The sequence below is a fragment of the Nesoenas mayeri genome (genome assembly GCF_963082525.1).
Source record: "Nesoenas mayeri genome assembly, chromosome: 8".
NCBI lineage: Eukaryota > Metazoa > Chordata > Aves > Columbiformes > Columbidae > Nesoenas > Nesoenas mayeri.
In genome coordinates this window covers 29,798,007-29,811,495 of record NC_137554.1, presented here as the reverse complement: position 1 = coordinate 29,811,495, position 13,489 = coordinate 29,798,007, and the positions used below count along the sequence as shown (strand labels likewise).

The 13,489-nt window shown below is 41.4% G+C and overlaps 1 protein-coding gene across 3 annotated transcripts in view; it reads right to left on the bottom strand.

Moving 5' to 3' along the window:
* The window catches only part of COP1 (COP1 E3 ubiquitin ligase), a 125,454-nt gene that overhangs the window by 67,839 nt on the left and 44,126 nt on the right, over positions 1-13,489 (bottom strand). For all 3 annotated transcript variants that reach the window (XM_080348360.1, XM_080348361.1, XM_080348362.1), the window contains one exon: positions 3,865-4,008. In XM_080348360.1, coding sequence (XP_080204486.1) covers positions 3,865-4,008 — 144 coding nt within the window. The remainder of the gene's footprint in view (positions 1-3,864; positions 4,009-13,489) is intronic.

Sequence of the window (13,489 nt, the reverse complement as noted above, 5' to 3'; positions counted from 1 at the left end):
TGTGGTCTGACCTGCTTCCCAGTGCCAAGTGCTTCAGATCCAGTCTATTATCATGAGTCAAGTGATGACCAATAGTTTTAGGACTCAAATGTCTAAGGGAGTGATCTATTGCTACAAGGAACATCCATGTGAACAACAACGCTAACCGAATTCTTCAGAGACATACAGAATTACTTTACCATTACGATTGTTTTAAAAATACCCCTTTTTCTAATCACTCCAAAGAAAGCCTCTAGTAGGCTTAAGAGGCGAATACTTTTAAAGAAAAACTTCACCTTATTGCAAAGTGAAGCAGTTACTCTGACAACTGGAATTAATGAAAGTTGAAGGTGTTATTTCCTTCTAACCTGTTCAGTGACAAACATTTTCTGCACTGGAAATATGGGCACCCAACACAACCACTCGTGAGGTTTTTCAGCATAAAGAGAGCTTGTACCTTTCCAAACAGGAAAGACTCTAACGCCATATGGCAAGTTTTTTGCTTAATTTAAACTTAATAGTGAGAACTGACTGCCATTTTAAAAACTGACAGCAATTTGCCCATGAACTGCTTTGAGGATAGAGCAATCATCCATTTGATTTATTGACACTGAAAAATAAAAACAATAAAATACTAGCAGCAGCTTTACAAAAAAAGCCTACTGATGCTTTGCTTTTCCTGCAGTTGCCTAAACAGATGCAGCTGATTTTGGAGGTTTGTGGTAACATCTATCACTGAAGTACAGATGCTGCAAACACACAGTGGTGAGCATGCAGAATGCTAAACACTGATTTCAAAAGCGTGTTTACCTAACCACACTTGCACATCACCTATTGTAGATTAACGAGGCCCAAAGCCAATTTCTTTTACCTGAACTCTAGATCTCCTTATTTTTCTCCCCCTGCGACCTATGGCAAAACAACAAATCCGCCTCTTGAATAAATCAGAGAAGAGCTGTAGCTCTCTGCAAGCCATTCATCCTCTTCTCGCCCTTTCCCACCTCCTTCTGCACGGGGAGAGCCGCAGATTGTTTGCCATAGCCAGGGCCACAGCAAGTCATAATTAGCTCACAGGGTGCTGTTTATAGCTACTACACAATACTAGGATTTGTTTCTTGTACTGAAGCTATGAATCTGTAAATGGGATTTTTATGAGGATTTATGTGTCATCTTGTGTTTTTCCTGGAAGCTTATGCCGCTGTCGTTCCCGGGGGACGCGATGCACATTTACCAGAAACACGACCCACTGACTTCCTCCCTGTTCTTAAAAATAGGAATGAGAAAGCTCAGCAGACGATGAAAAAAAAAAAAAAAAAAAAAAGAGTGTATTTAAGAAGCAGGTGGGTGTTTAAAAAAAAAAAGCAGCGGGGGGGTTGGAAAAGAGGAAGAAAGACTCAGCTACAGCTGGTACCAGGGCTGCGCTCCAGGAAAGCCGGCAATGAATGATGCTGGCTTGAAGCTCTCCCTTTCCGCAGGCACCCAGCTGGCACCGGGCAGCACTGGGCTGGTGCCAGTCCCGTCCTGGGCAAGGGCTTCCCTTCCCACAGCTGCTCCCAGACACCAGACCTGCTCCTTGGCCAGACACGAGCCCTCACAAAGGCTGTCACCTGCCTGCTTTGATAACAGCCGAAAGCTGAGTCACCAACAGTACCGCTAATGATTTACGAGCCAGCGCCATCGCAAGGTTAAGCAGGATCGATTTAGGGTGAGCTTCCCATGACGCGCATTTGGGAAGCCAAAGCACCTGCGGACAGGTGGATCTGGCGCTGGGCGAGGATGGAAGGGACATTACCAGCTGTGCCAGTGTCACCATGTCCCATCTGCAGACTCCACACATCTCTGCAGGGCAGAGAGGTGCCACCCATGCGCCACAGCAGAAATACATCTGTCTTCGCTATCAGAAAGGGCACTGGCAGGTAGAATAAGCTGCCGGAACAAGCTGCACCTCCACCTAAATTAAGATCAACAGCTTTAAGCCAAGGATTTTTTACAAAAAAAGCAGGCTCCACTTGTTTAGATTTTATTATAATAGAGGCACATTTTCAGCATACTGCAATATTCCGTAATGAAATTACAGCCTTCATACGTAACTTCTCCCTCAAGCCACGCCACTTCACAATAGCGAGTTATTATGCTGCTCGACACGGCGCCAGCGAGCCCCAGCACCAGTGACTGGCAGCGCAGCTAATGGGTATAGCAAGGATGCATTTGACTGACAGCCTCACTTTATTTGTCAAAACCAAAAGCACCCGCATGCCAAAGGAAGGCTGATATAATATGGAGGTGCCAATGGGGGGAAAAATGTATTTCTTTGGAAGAATGAGAAAAACTAGGGCAAGGAATGAAAGGAGAGGACCCTGTCCACCTCCACTGAAGCACAGAGGACAACACATCCAGCATTGTGATACATATATAATGTGTATATGCATGAAATGTGAAAAAGAGAGAAGAAATCTTGAATGCAAGGAATGTCTTGTCTGGAGCACAAAGCTGACAAGAGGAACATCACTGAAGGCACTAATGCAGCTCTGCTCAACCCGCAGCTGCCGGAGGAGGGAGAACAAACAGCAGCCTGATGCCTGGCAGGATCATCGTGGTAGATTCCTGTCAAATTTGAAGCAGCAAGTCTGGAAGTCATCTCAGACAGACCAAGACATACCATACACACATGGCTTTTTCCTTTTCTAATTAAGGTAAAAGGTATTAATCGACTGCTAGATGGTTTTCCTATCATTCTGCTCTTCTTTCCAGAATAATGAAGCTGACTGGTGTGAACTCTGCTGTGCCTCAGTCAAAAATGCTGAAGGTTTCACAATTCCAGCAAAACACAAGCTCCGTAACCAGCATGGCCAATCAATACACATCCCTCGCTGACTGTTTATACCCATTTTGGAAGCCAGTCCCAGGGTCTGTTGCATTTACATATTTTGCTTCATAAAATAGTATTACACAATTCCCAAGAATAATCAGCATGAGTGATACAGGAGTGATTGATATATCTTAAGAAATGTGTCAACTACAAAGCTAAGCATGAGTTCTATGCTATAGACTTGCAAACATTAATAATCTTGTTGCACAACATTTTGTTTTTGTAGAAGCCAGACTGTTATATAAACTTATTAACTACACACTTTTATGGGTGCTTTAGTGTTTCTAAAATGTAGAGTACCAAATAAAAACAAACGAGTTCAGAGATTCTAGAGACTTGTATTATAACACTGAATTGGTTTGACTGCTTGTATTATTTACTTTTGAGTTTTAACAGAATTTTTGAATTAGGATTTTTAAGTTATGTTAGCCAGACTCTTTCAACTGAAGCTATGACATGGTGGTCTATATTTCTTTGATTAAGTCACATAAAAAGATTTTAAAAAGACTTGACAGTAATGATAGCACAGAAGCAAAAAGAATCAAGCAAGGTCTTTCTCCTCAGAGCTTGATATTATGAGGCCTATCAGAGCAGTACTTTGGGCAGATGTAAATTTATAGGCAGAAGGTGCAAATGAGGCACATTCCCAAGGACTGAGCAGCCTTTCAGCAGAATGGAAAGGATCTGGTCGACTAAGAGACTAGAGCATGAAGGAATCAGGGGCTGTTACTACTCTTCTTTTAACTGAGTAGGTATCCAACTGCATTTGCAAGGAACACAAAAACAGTTCACTGCCCTATGTCCCTTTTTCCTCCAGGTACATAGGCATGCTATTACCTTGGATTAGCCCAGTATTCACAAATAAATGCCTTTGCCACTTGATCCCTTCCAGAATCCAAAGCCATTGACTCCTGCTTTCCTCCCTCCCTCTCCCATTCTCACAATGGATAAAGAAAGAAAAACAGCTACTGCACATGAAAAGGCCCTCTGAGTTCAAACGCAAAGTCAACGCCTACCTGATTTTGGAATTACAGGTCATTTCATTCTCAGGGTAGTGAATATCCACCGCGTCCTGAATGACTGTACCATACTCATAGACTTTAATCTTCTTTGTCACCCCGGCGATGGCAAAGTAGTCACAGTCTCGGTCGAACTCGATACTGAGGAACAAAAGCAGAAGTTGAGAACCATGTAAACACAACACATGTACTTACCAGCAGGGTATTTTACCACCTAAACATCTCAGTATGGCAGAGCTCACAACCACAACTTACACTTAGCAAATACCTTCTTGTTCAGAGCACCTCAGTCACGTTTGGCACATGCCAACGGCCTGAAGTTCTTGCTCTCAGCCACCGTTTTCTAACCCCCTCCAAACACACCCACAATCTCTATTTGTTGAAACAGCACTTTGTGTGGTTGCACAATTTCCTTCCAGCAGGCAGGATCTTTGCTCAGGTGCTCTGCAGGTTTCCCAGTTCAACTATACCATCCACACAATGTGGTATCCAAATGTCAAAGCGGAGAGCTCCCCCTGGAGCTAAGCATTGTTATTTATTGTCATGCATACATACACAAACATATATATGCTCAACATTCAGCTGTACAGTCTATGAGCAACATGCCACAGGATACTGCCCATTGATTTCTCTACATCACACTGTTGCATCCCTTAGCTTCTACATACAGCAGGTTGGTGAACTCTTAAGTGTTAATGCAGAGCAAACCAGTATTTGCAGAACAGACCCTTCTAAATTCCCTGAGTAACAACAGAGAGTTGAAAAATATATTGTCAGTATTGTAAACCCCATGCATGCTACGATTTCACTTAGGGTTGCTTGTGAAAACAGAGGCACCTTCTTTCTTGAACTGCAGGGCAAGTTGGTAATAGGTATCAATGAAGTTGGAAGTCAAAGCAGTCACCTTATAACAAAGTTAAGCTGCAAATGAGAAAAGCCTGAGGTTGTACATGAAATACATCTGAGAGAAAGGCAGGCAGCAGATTACAAACAGCTAATGTCATTGCTAGCTTTGCAGCTTGGAAGGGCTTGAGAGAAATCTATTAGACACAGAGCAAACCTGCTTCCCTAGAGCTCCTGCCTGCAACTTCTGCTACTTTTGAGAGGTCTCTTTTGGGGTTCTACTCAGTAACTCATTTAAATCTCTGCTGCCTCATAATTTTCTCTCCAAGAAGCCACAGCATTTGTGAACCAGGCAGCAAGTTCTGAATGGCAGTAGAGAAAACCAAGTTTTGACATTCATACAACCTGAAAAATCCTGAGAACAGGGGTATTTAGGGTACCTTTCTACAATTAGAAAGTTTTAAACCAATTACAAGAAAAGAGAGGGATCTTAAGGCTACTACCATAACTATCACAGCTAGAATCTTCTACCCCTCAACATAGCTGTGAAGTTGAAGGTACTGCAGTGCTTTCAAGGGAAGATAAATTTAAATGCCAACAGACTTTTCAAATCCTTGTAAATGAAATATCATCAAGTTATTTTTAAACTACGGAGAGAAAGATGGTTGACACGCAGTCTGACAGTATAAAATAATTCAATAAAACACTTTGCAACATGATCTTTCAACTTGGGTGCCTAAAGTTCTTCAAAGCAGGGGCAGTAGATGGTCCCACTCGCAACTGCTTGTTTGCTAGAGGAGAAATGAGCCAGTTGGGTCAAATCTGTAAAACTGCAAACCCCAAAAAGGTAAAGAAAAAGAACGTGCTTATGGCTGGGGAATAAAGCAAGCAGGCAGGCACCTATTTAAATAAAAGTGCAGTGGGAAAGAAGTCATCTAAGCGGCCAGACAGCTCTCCCCCCACCCCACATCTACCCTACTCTAATAATTTTTTATACAAACAGGACGAAAGGACCATTCAAGTTCTGTCTTGTCTTGTCAGCTTGCTCTATTCTATGGAAGAATTTTATAATCGAAAGCCTCTATAACAATGCAATGGATTTACTCGCACCACAATCTTAATTGAACCGCTGTCTCAGCTCCTGCACACTGCCCTATGGATTCAGGCAAAGCACAACTAAACTGATGGCAGCGATTCATCTACCTGGATTCAATTTATACCCTTAGCCTTCTCCTGCCGAAGAGAAAAAAAATATAAATGTATTACAATGTCTGGTAAAAAGCCAAGTTATTAGAACAGAATAGAACCTCTCTCACCTGGGGTACGTTTGCTTCTCTAGCATTAATTCGAGTTTTTTTTTAAATAGAGACATGCTGTAGACATAACAAATGAGTATTTCAATACGTTTATAAAAGTTAACACACCATTAAAAAAAAATAATAAAAAGCATCAACCAATGAAATTGATTGTTGGACCTGTGACCTTCAAACAGCATTGCAGGGGAAAAAAAGGTGCAGAAATAAGCCAGCAGCTGTACAGATGTGCACTGCTGGGACAGGTGGGCAAACGCAACACAGCAACACTGACGCCCACTTGCGTCTTGGCCTCCATCATTTACACACCATCCTGGTACAGCGAGTGTTCTCACTTTCTGCGAGCCAGCTTTTAGCAAGCAATATACAAAGAAAACTATGAACAATCTAAGTAGCTAATCAAGTGGATTATTTACCATATAAAACTACTCCTAATATTTGCAAAGCTCTGCTTTCCCCGGACTATTTGGGATTAGGACAAGCAGCTCACTTGCATAGCAACAGTTATTTTATGTTTTTTCTTACAAGTCTTCTAAATATGTTTAGTATTAAGCAAGGCTTATTTGCACTTAACTAGCTCAATGGTATTCCTGTCACTTACTGCTTGAAGTCTTTGTGCCAATGCAAGCACTTGCTTATTCACAAGCTTATCTATATGAAAATTTGCAAGAGAACCTAGTTTTATTTTGTCAGAAGACACAACAAGGCCAGTTCTGAAGAAGAAAACATTATTGTCATTTTTTAAAGGAAGCACTGCAGGTAAATAATATTTTAGATCATCTGAATATCCAGTGAAATTCCCTTTTGGACTAGCAGTGGTCCTTGCTCCTGGAACACATGCATGTTAGCATTTGCAATTGCTCCTTTTATATTTTAACCTACTTTTAAACTCCACATTTCTGACCAACAAAGGCTAGCTGAATGTTTGTAAGGAACCTTCAGGGGACACAAAACCTTCCAGATATTTGAAAAATATTTATAAATGTAAAAGAGAATTTACTCATAAAAATCAAATTGAAAGGAACTGATTGTTTTGTTCTAGGGAAAATAGAAAAGAGACATCTCCCATTCTCAAGTCACCGTTTTCTTTTTCCTAAGAAGTTAATGACCAACATCCCATGGAAATACTACTAAGAACTGCTAGAAAGTAAACACATTCTCAAGGGTTTTGTTTTTTCTGCTGCTTATCTTTATTCATAATCTGTGAGTTTTATTTTAATGCTAAAACCTACATCCTTGGAGAGCACTCATAACTAGCAAATGGAATTATGAAACAAATTGCTTCTGAAACATGTCTGGAAGATTGGCTTGGTGTTGAGGGTAGACCAGTGGGGAAAGGGTAAAGAATGAGTAATTTACCAGTTTTGCCATTGTACAAAGCCTTGCTCCATTCACATCCTGATGGTGCACGCAGTTGCTTTCCACATCCCAGTAGGATGCGCTGGAGTTAGGGAACACACACAGATGGGCAACTAATCTGATGAAAGGAATGGAGCAGCTGCCTTAGCATCAGTGTAAGGAACTAGGCAACAGCAAGGCTGGTGTTCAACAAGTCACTCCACACTACAGCAAGGAAGCTTTCATCAGAAGATGATCATAGAATCATTTGGTTGGAAGAGACCCTTAAGATCATCAAGTCCAATCATTAACCTAAATCAAGAAATAAACCACATCTCTAAGAAACTTATCTGTACATCTTTTAAACATGTACAGGGCTGGTGACTCCACCACTGCCCTGGGCAGCCTGTTCCAATGCCCGACAGCCCTTTCCAGGAAGAAATTGCTCCCAATATCCAATCTAAACCTCTCCTGGTGCAACTTGAGGCCATTTCCTCTCACCCTATTGTTTGGTACTTGGGAAAAGACATCAACACCCTCCATGCTCCAAGCTCCTTCCAGGCAGTTCAGAGATCAGAAGGTCTCCCCTCAGCTCCTGTTCTCCAGGCTGAACCCCCCAGGTCCCTCAGCTGCTCCCATCACACTTGTGCTCCAGCCCCTCACCAGCTCCGTTCCCTTCTCGCAACTCACTCCAGCACCTCAAGGCCTTTCTTGGCGTGAGGGGCCAAAAACTGATTTGGGACAGATGAGGCTCTCCTTCACACTTCAAAAACCACACACACATATACCAGGTATGCCACCAGACATGACAGTGGCAGAGTGAACTCAACACTAATCCATGAGCAACTGGTCCATACCAGATATTAGCAGAAATAAATATGGATCCACCCTTGAGTATCTCCGACGTAATGACTGAGGATGCCAGGAGGCTACAAGAAGACAACTCTGCAGGCAGTGACCAGGTTGGCAAATGTGCCTTCTGCAGGGACAGTTTGGGGCTGAGTGCCCAACACACTGGTCCCTGGGGCAGCTCACCCTCTGTGACTGCAGTTCGAAACACCCCAGGAGTAAGGATGAAGGAACATCTACCCCTGTGAGTGTCCATGGGACATGGGTACGTGATAGAGCTGTTCCTTCAAATCAGGAGAAGGTGGCGGGTCACACCTATCTGCATTTGCTTTTAACTGCATCACTGGTTACAATTAAACGTCTGCAGCTAATTGCTCCTCTCCCCTTTCCATACACACACAATTGCCACTATTAACCATAAAAGCCTCAGCCCTGACTCGGTAACAAGATCCGTGACCGTAGGAGTTGCCATTTTCATAAAGTAGATGACTCAATCCCTCTCATGGGACTATATATAGACAAACATATATTTTCCCTCCTGAATATACCAAAGCCTTTCAATTCTACTTCTACCTAATATGGTGCTGTGTCTATTTCTGTATCTCTAAACCAACTCTGATCTTGCCACGGCCCCATATGTAATTGCAACAGAGATTGTTCTCAGTTATGGGGGACTTAACTGGTGGAATGAGGGATGACGACAGCACTTTTGTTTTTCACTAACATTTCCTTAAAGTCTTTCCCTCCCTGGCCTTTGCAGGATAATTCTGTCACCTTTAACAATCCCAAATCTCATAGCCTGGTTGCCCATTTCCAACAGCCACTTTGAAATGCTGAAGTCAAATATTAGAAATTTAGGTTACAACCCAACATCACAACCACCCCTGCAGACTGTTCAGCACCTGGGAACAATACAAAAATTGGTATTAATATCACATACCTGAGAGACTGTTTTTACAGCAGACTGATATTTTAAGGCAAAGTAATTAGTGTCACCAAGCATGCACTAGCATACTAATGTGTAGTTTTTTAAAACAAAGCTATATTCAGGCATAGGAAGCTGCTATTACAGTGCTCAGATTTTGTGCTCCATCAGCTCAAAGTCTCAATTTTGTCACATATTAAAAAAAAAAAAAGCCTACTGAGACAAAGCATGTGAAGTTTCAGTATCAAAAGACTGCTTTGTTAAAGCTTAGCAGCTGAAATAATATTTCTTTTGGTTATTTTTTGGTTCTGTTTTTTTAAATAAAGCAATATTTGCATTAATTACTCCTTACTCCAAAGTATCACCTTAATAAGGACACTCTTGCTATTTTAGCATCTTTAACTTGTGCCACAGGGACAATACTAGACTACTGCTGGCTGAATACATTCCCCAAATCAAGCCCTCCTGCTGCAAAATGTTTTCCAAAATACAAATTGAGCAAGCACATCATGATCCCAGATAGGTTACTGCAATCTCTACTCAGGAAGGACCATTTAAAGAAAATCCTTTTGATTCTCTAGACTGCTACACAGATAAATTAACTATTTAAATGAGGCTCCACATAAATACACCCTGTCAGAGAAAATGTGCCTACCTCCCTAAGAACCACATGAATTTGGGATGGATTACCAGATTACCAGATAATTGCCAGATTTGTCCACTAATCAATGAAAAGTTTTCTCGGCTACTATAATTACAGCCTCTCAATGGATTAGATTCAAGTTTAATGAAAGTCTAATGAAAACTGTGGGACACAGGACCCCAAACTATCTCAGTTGGATCCCATTCCTTGGAGCTGTTTGGGATATTCCAGCCCTGGGTTCAGCAGGACCAGCTGCTGTTAAATGCTCCTTGGGAACCCTCCCCTGCCACCGCATCTCCTCCAGCCTTCAAACATCCAACAGGAGTAAACTCCTCATAAGCAAACCTCTATTTGAAGTGTAAAAATAAGATACTAGAAAGGCAGCTCTGTGTGTTGATAATATTTTTTATCCTCTCCAAAGCTGAGAAACAGAGAGAAAAGGGTGTTATAACAGAGGAGGATGGTCCTCAGCTCCAGGCTCCCTTGGAAAGACATTGCAACAGTGATGCTGCAGTCACACCTCCAGCATCTTTCCTGCAGCCGCGGCAGCCTGGAGGTTTATTTTGCTCCATTTGCCTTTCTAGGCATAAAAAGGTACCAAAGTTGACAAAGTAATGTTATTAGACCTAGTTCTAGGTCCACGTAATGCTTACAAAAATCCTTTTAAGCGTAATGAAATGCCGTCAGTTCTAATAGAGACCACTTAGCAATACTCCCATTCAATAAAGAGCTTGTTTAAAGGAGAATATTAAATCTGAATTGAAGGGGGGTTGGTGGGCTTAGTTCCATCTCACAGCTCTCAAATCAAAACCAACATAGTTACTTTAATGCTTTTCATCACTAGATAAAACAGTCATTTTTTTAAAAACAAATACTATGCTAGGAGAGATTAATTGTGTTTCCTGCAATAGGTCAACTGTCAGAATCAGGATTCCCTCTACTTTGAGTGGAAGCAAGAAGAAGTGACCCTGAACCTAATATCCTCTAAATACAACCCAAAATCTCCCAGGAAGCCACAGCAGACTTCCAGCCTTGTCTGTAAGACTTTGTAGTCAGACATCCTTTTTTTTCTTAATACATGTATTCAGGGGAACCTAGCTTAATTAGCACTAATAATGAGAAAACCTATAGGGAACTACTAAATTTTGCAAGCAACTGAACATAAAGCTTACTGATAAAAAACCACTTTACTGCAAAGCGATGCTCTTCTGCATGTGGAATGTGACGACAATCCCAGGGTTTATATGCCAGATACATAGAAGTACAATGAGCCAAAGCCACTGCAAACTGCCACCACGCAAGTTAATGAGAATTGGAATAAGTTTTTCCACAAATACCATTTAAAATAACCTAGAGTAGGGAAACACATTAACTAAAAATGCCAAGAGTTAAATGCAGAATTTTTCTTATGACGCTATGTAAAATTCAAGCCAAATGAATGCTCTGCCCACTTTAATATTGTAGGTAATTTATTTATATTTGAAAACCAGAATCTGCCATTTCTGCCAGCTGGGCTGATACACTGTAGGTTACAAAAAGCTCTGACAGTAGCAGAAGCACAGCCTCAACCTTACAAAATACTGAAGTGGAAGAGGTTTTAAGTCTCCAAACATATTCAGCTGCCTTCTTTCTGCATTCCAGCCTAGGAAACACTTCCAGAAATGAAGGTGACAACTGCTGCCTAAGCTGTATATGGAGCAGATTTGAAGGAGGAAACCCTGCTCCACACCAAGTTGCACTGTTTTATCAGGATTATGCCATTAAGCAGGAAAAAACTCACCTAGCTGGGATAGACACAGAAGTACCCCTCTAAACAAGGCCATTCAAAAGCGTGCAAGTTTGTTTTCAAGTCACCACATTTATTACTACACCAACAGCTGGAGACAGTCACCTCTTCAGACACCGCAGCTCAATCCAACAAGCACGAGCCTGAAATACTGAGTCTATATGAGCCAAAATAGAGGCTATATCAACTGAAATATTGAGTCTATATGAGCTGAAACAGAGCCTATATCAACTGAAATATCAAGTCTATGTAAGCCAAAATATCAAGTCTATATGAGCCATCTGGAGGAGCCAAAAAACAACCTGGGGCAATTAACTCCGATGGTCCTGCTGCGTGTCGGTGATGGAACGAGGTTAAAATGCAATTTGAAGCATTTCTCACCACACTGCTCAATCTGTTTCAAGAGACTGTTTTGATGGCATTTTGAGGTTTTTTTTGGTTGGTATTTTGTATGCTATTCTTAAACAAGTCTTTAGAAAAATTAAAGGTACTTGCAAATATCCTTAATTTCACACAGAGAAACTTGATCTGACTTCCACCTTTGCTTGTACAAATGTATACACACTTGCATATAATCCCGTACTATAAATAATAAGAAGTAATAAATAAATAAATGTAACTTCATAAATTACTCTGCAAAACACCTAAGCAGCATATAAATCCAATGCACCTCTGTCTTAATAGTCTGTATTTATCAATACAGACAATACTAATAATCATTAGCTCAAGCCTCTTCTCCAAACTGAGCTGCCCATAAGGTTTTATTTCTCAGAACAGTTTAAGCTCACATCATACCTCTTTGCATGCCTTAACACACCACCTTAATGTGTTTGTTTTTCCCCAACTATCTACAATTTAACAGGCTAATTCCTCGAGTTAGCAAGAAAGGAACAAACAAGAAATCCAAATGCATACTAATGCTTTTCAGGTAATGACCTTCCAAGCAAAGCCAGGCATTTCCAACAAATATAGCACTGAAAGAACACTGTAATAAACTACAGAAATTCATATTATATTAATAGACACTTTGTTTCTTCGAGCTGACACAAAAATTCAGGGTATCAACACTCGACATTGAAAGAAAGCTACAAAACGGGGGTGAACAAAGGACAATCTGGCTTTACCTTTTGCCAACACTGCCCACATGGAAGTTCTGTGAAGAAGATGCTGCAAAACCACAGTTGCCACAGCTTGCAAGTGCAATCACTGAGGCTAAGCCACAGCACTGCTGTCTGATGGGAACAGCAGGAGGCACACAAGGGCACCCACCTGCCACCTCCCAGAAAATACTTTTGTCCTGGTCCACCAAGAAGGGCTGGGTGCACCGATGCAACACGACTTCCACTTGCTACCTGCCTCCTGTCCTAAATATCAACCTCTCAAAGGACATTCTTGACACTACAGCACCCACTTTTAATTTCTGTCCTTTTATGAAGTGTCTACTCGAAAAAGCCCAGTCTCATTCTAACAAATACAATCCTGTTTAAATTGCCCCCTATTTTTTAAGTCGGCGAGCTCAAGTTATGTAGGAATTGAATTTCACTTTGCACTATATGTGTTAAATGCACATAAAGACATTACTTCTCCTTAAAACCTAAAGTCAGAGGAAGATGCTCATCAGAAAACTGGGGACAGAACCTCAAGTTTCCAACAAACTGACTGCGTACGTTTATCAGCAGACTACAGTCCCCAAGACTTGGAGGTCTCTGTTCCAATACCCTGCTTGCAGCTTTTTGGCCAGACCAGTCTGCTCAGGGCTTTCTCCAGCCACATCATCCTCCAAGGATGGACTTTACACAACCTCTTTTGGAAGCTCATTCCAATGTTGGACCACCCCACACCCCAAAAAATGGAAACTGCTTACATCAGCTGCACAAAGTTTCTTCAAGATATTAGGAAAAAAAAGACAAACCATGAAGAACAAT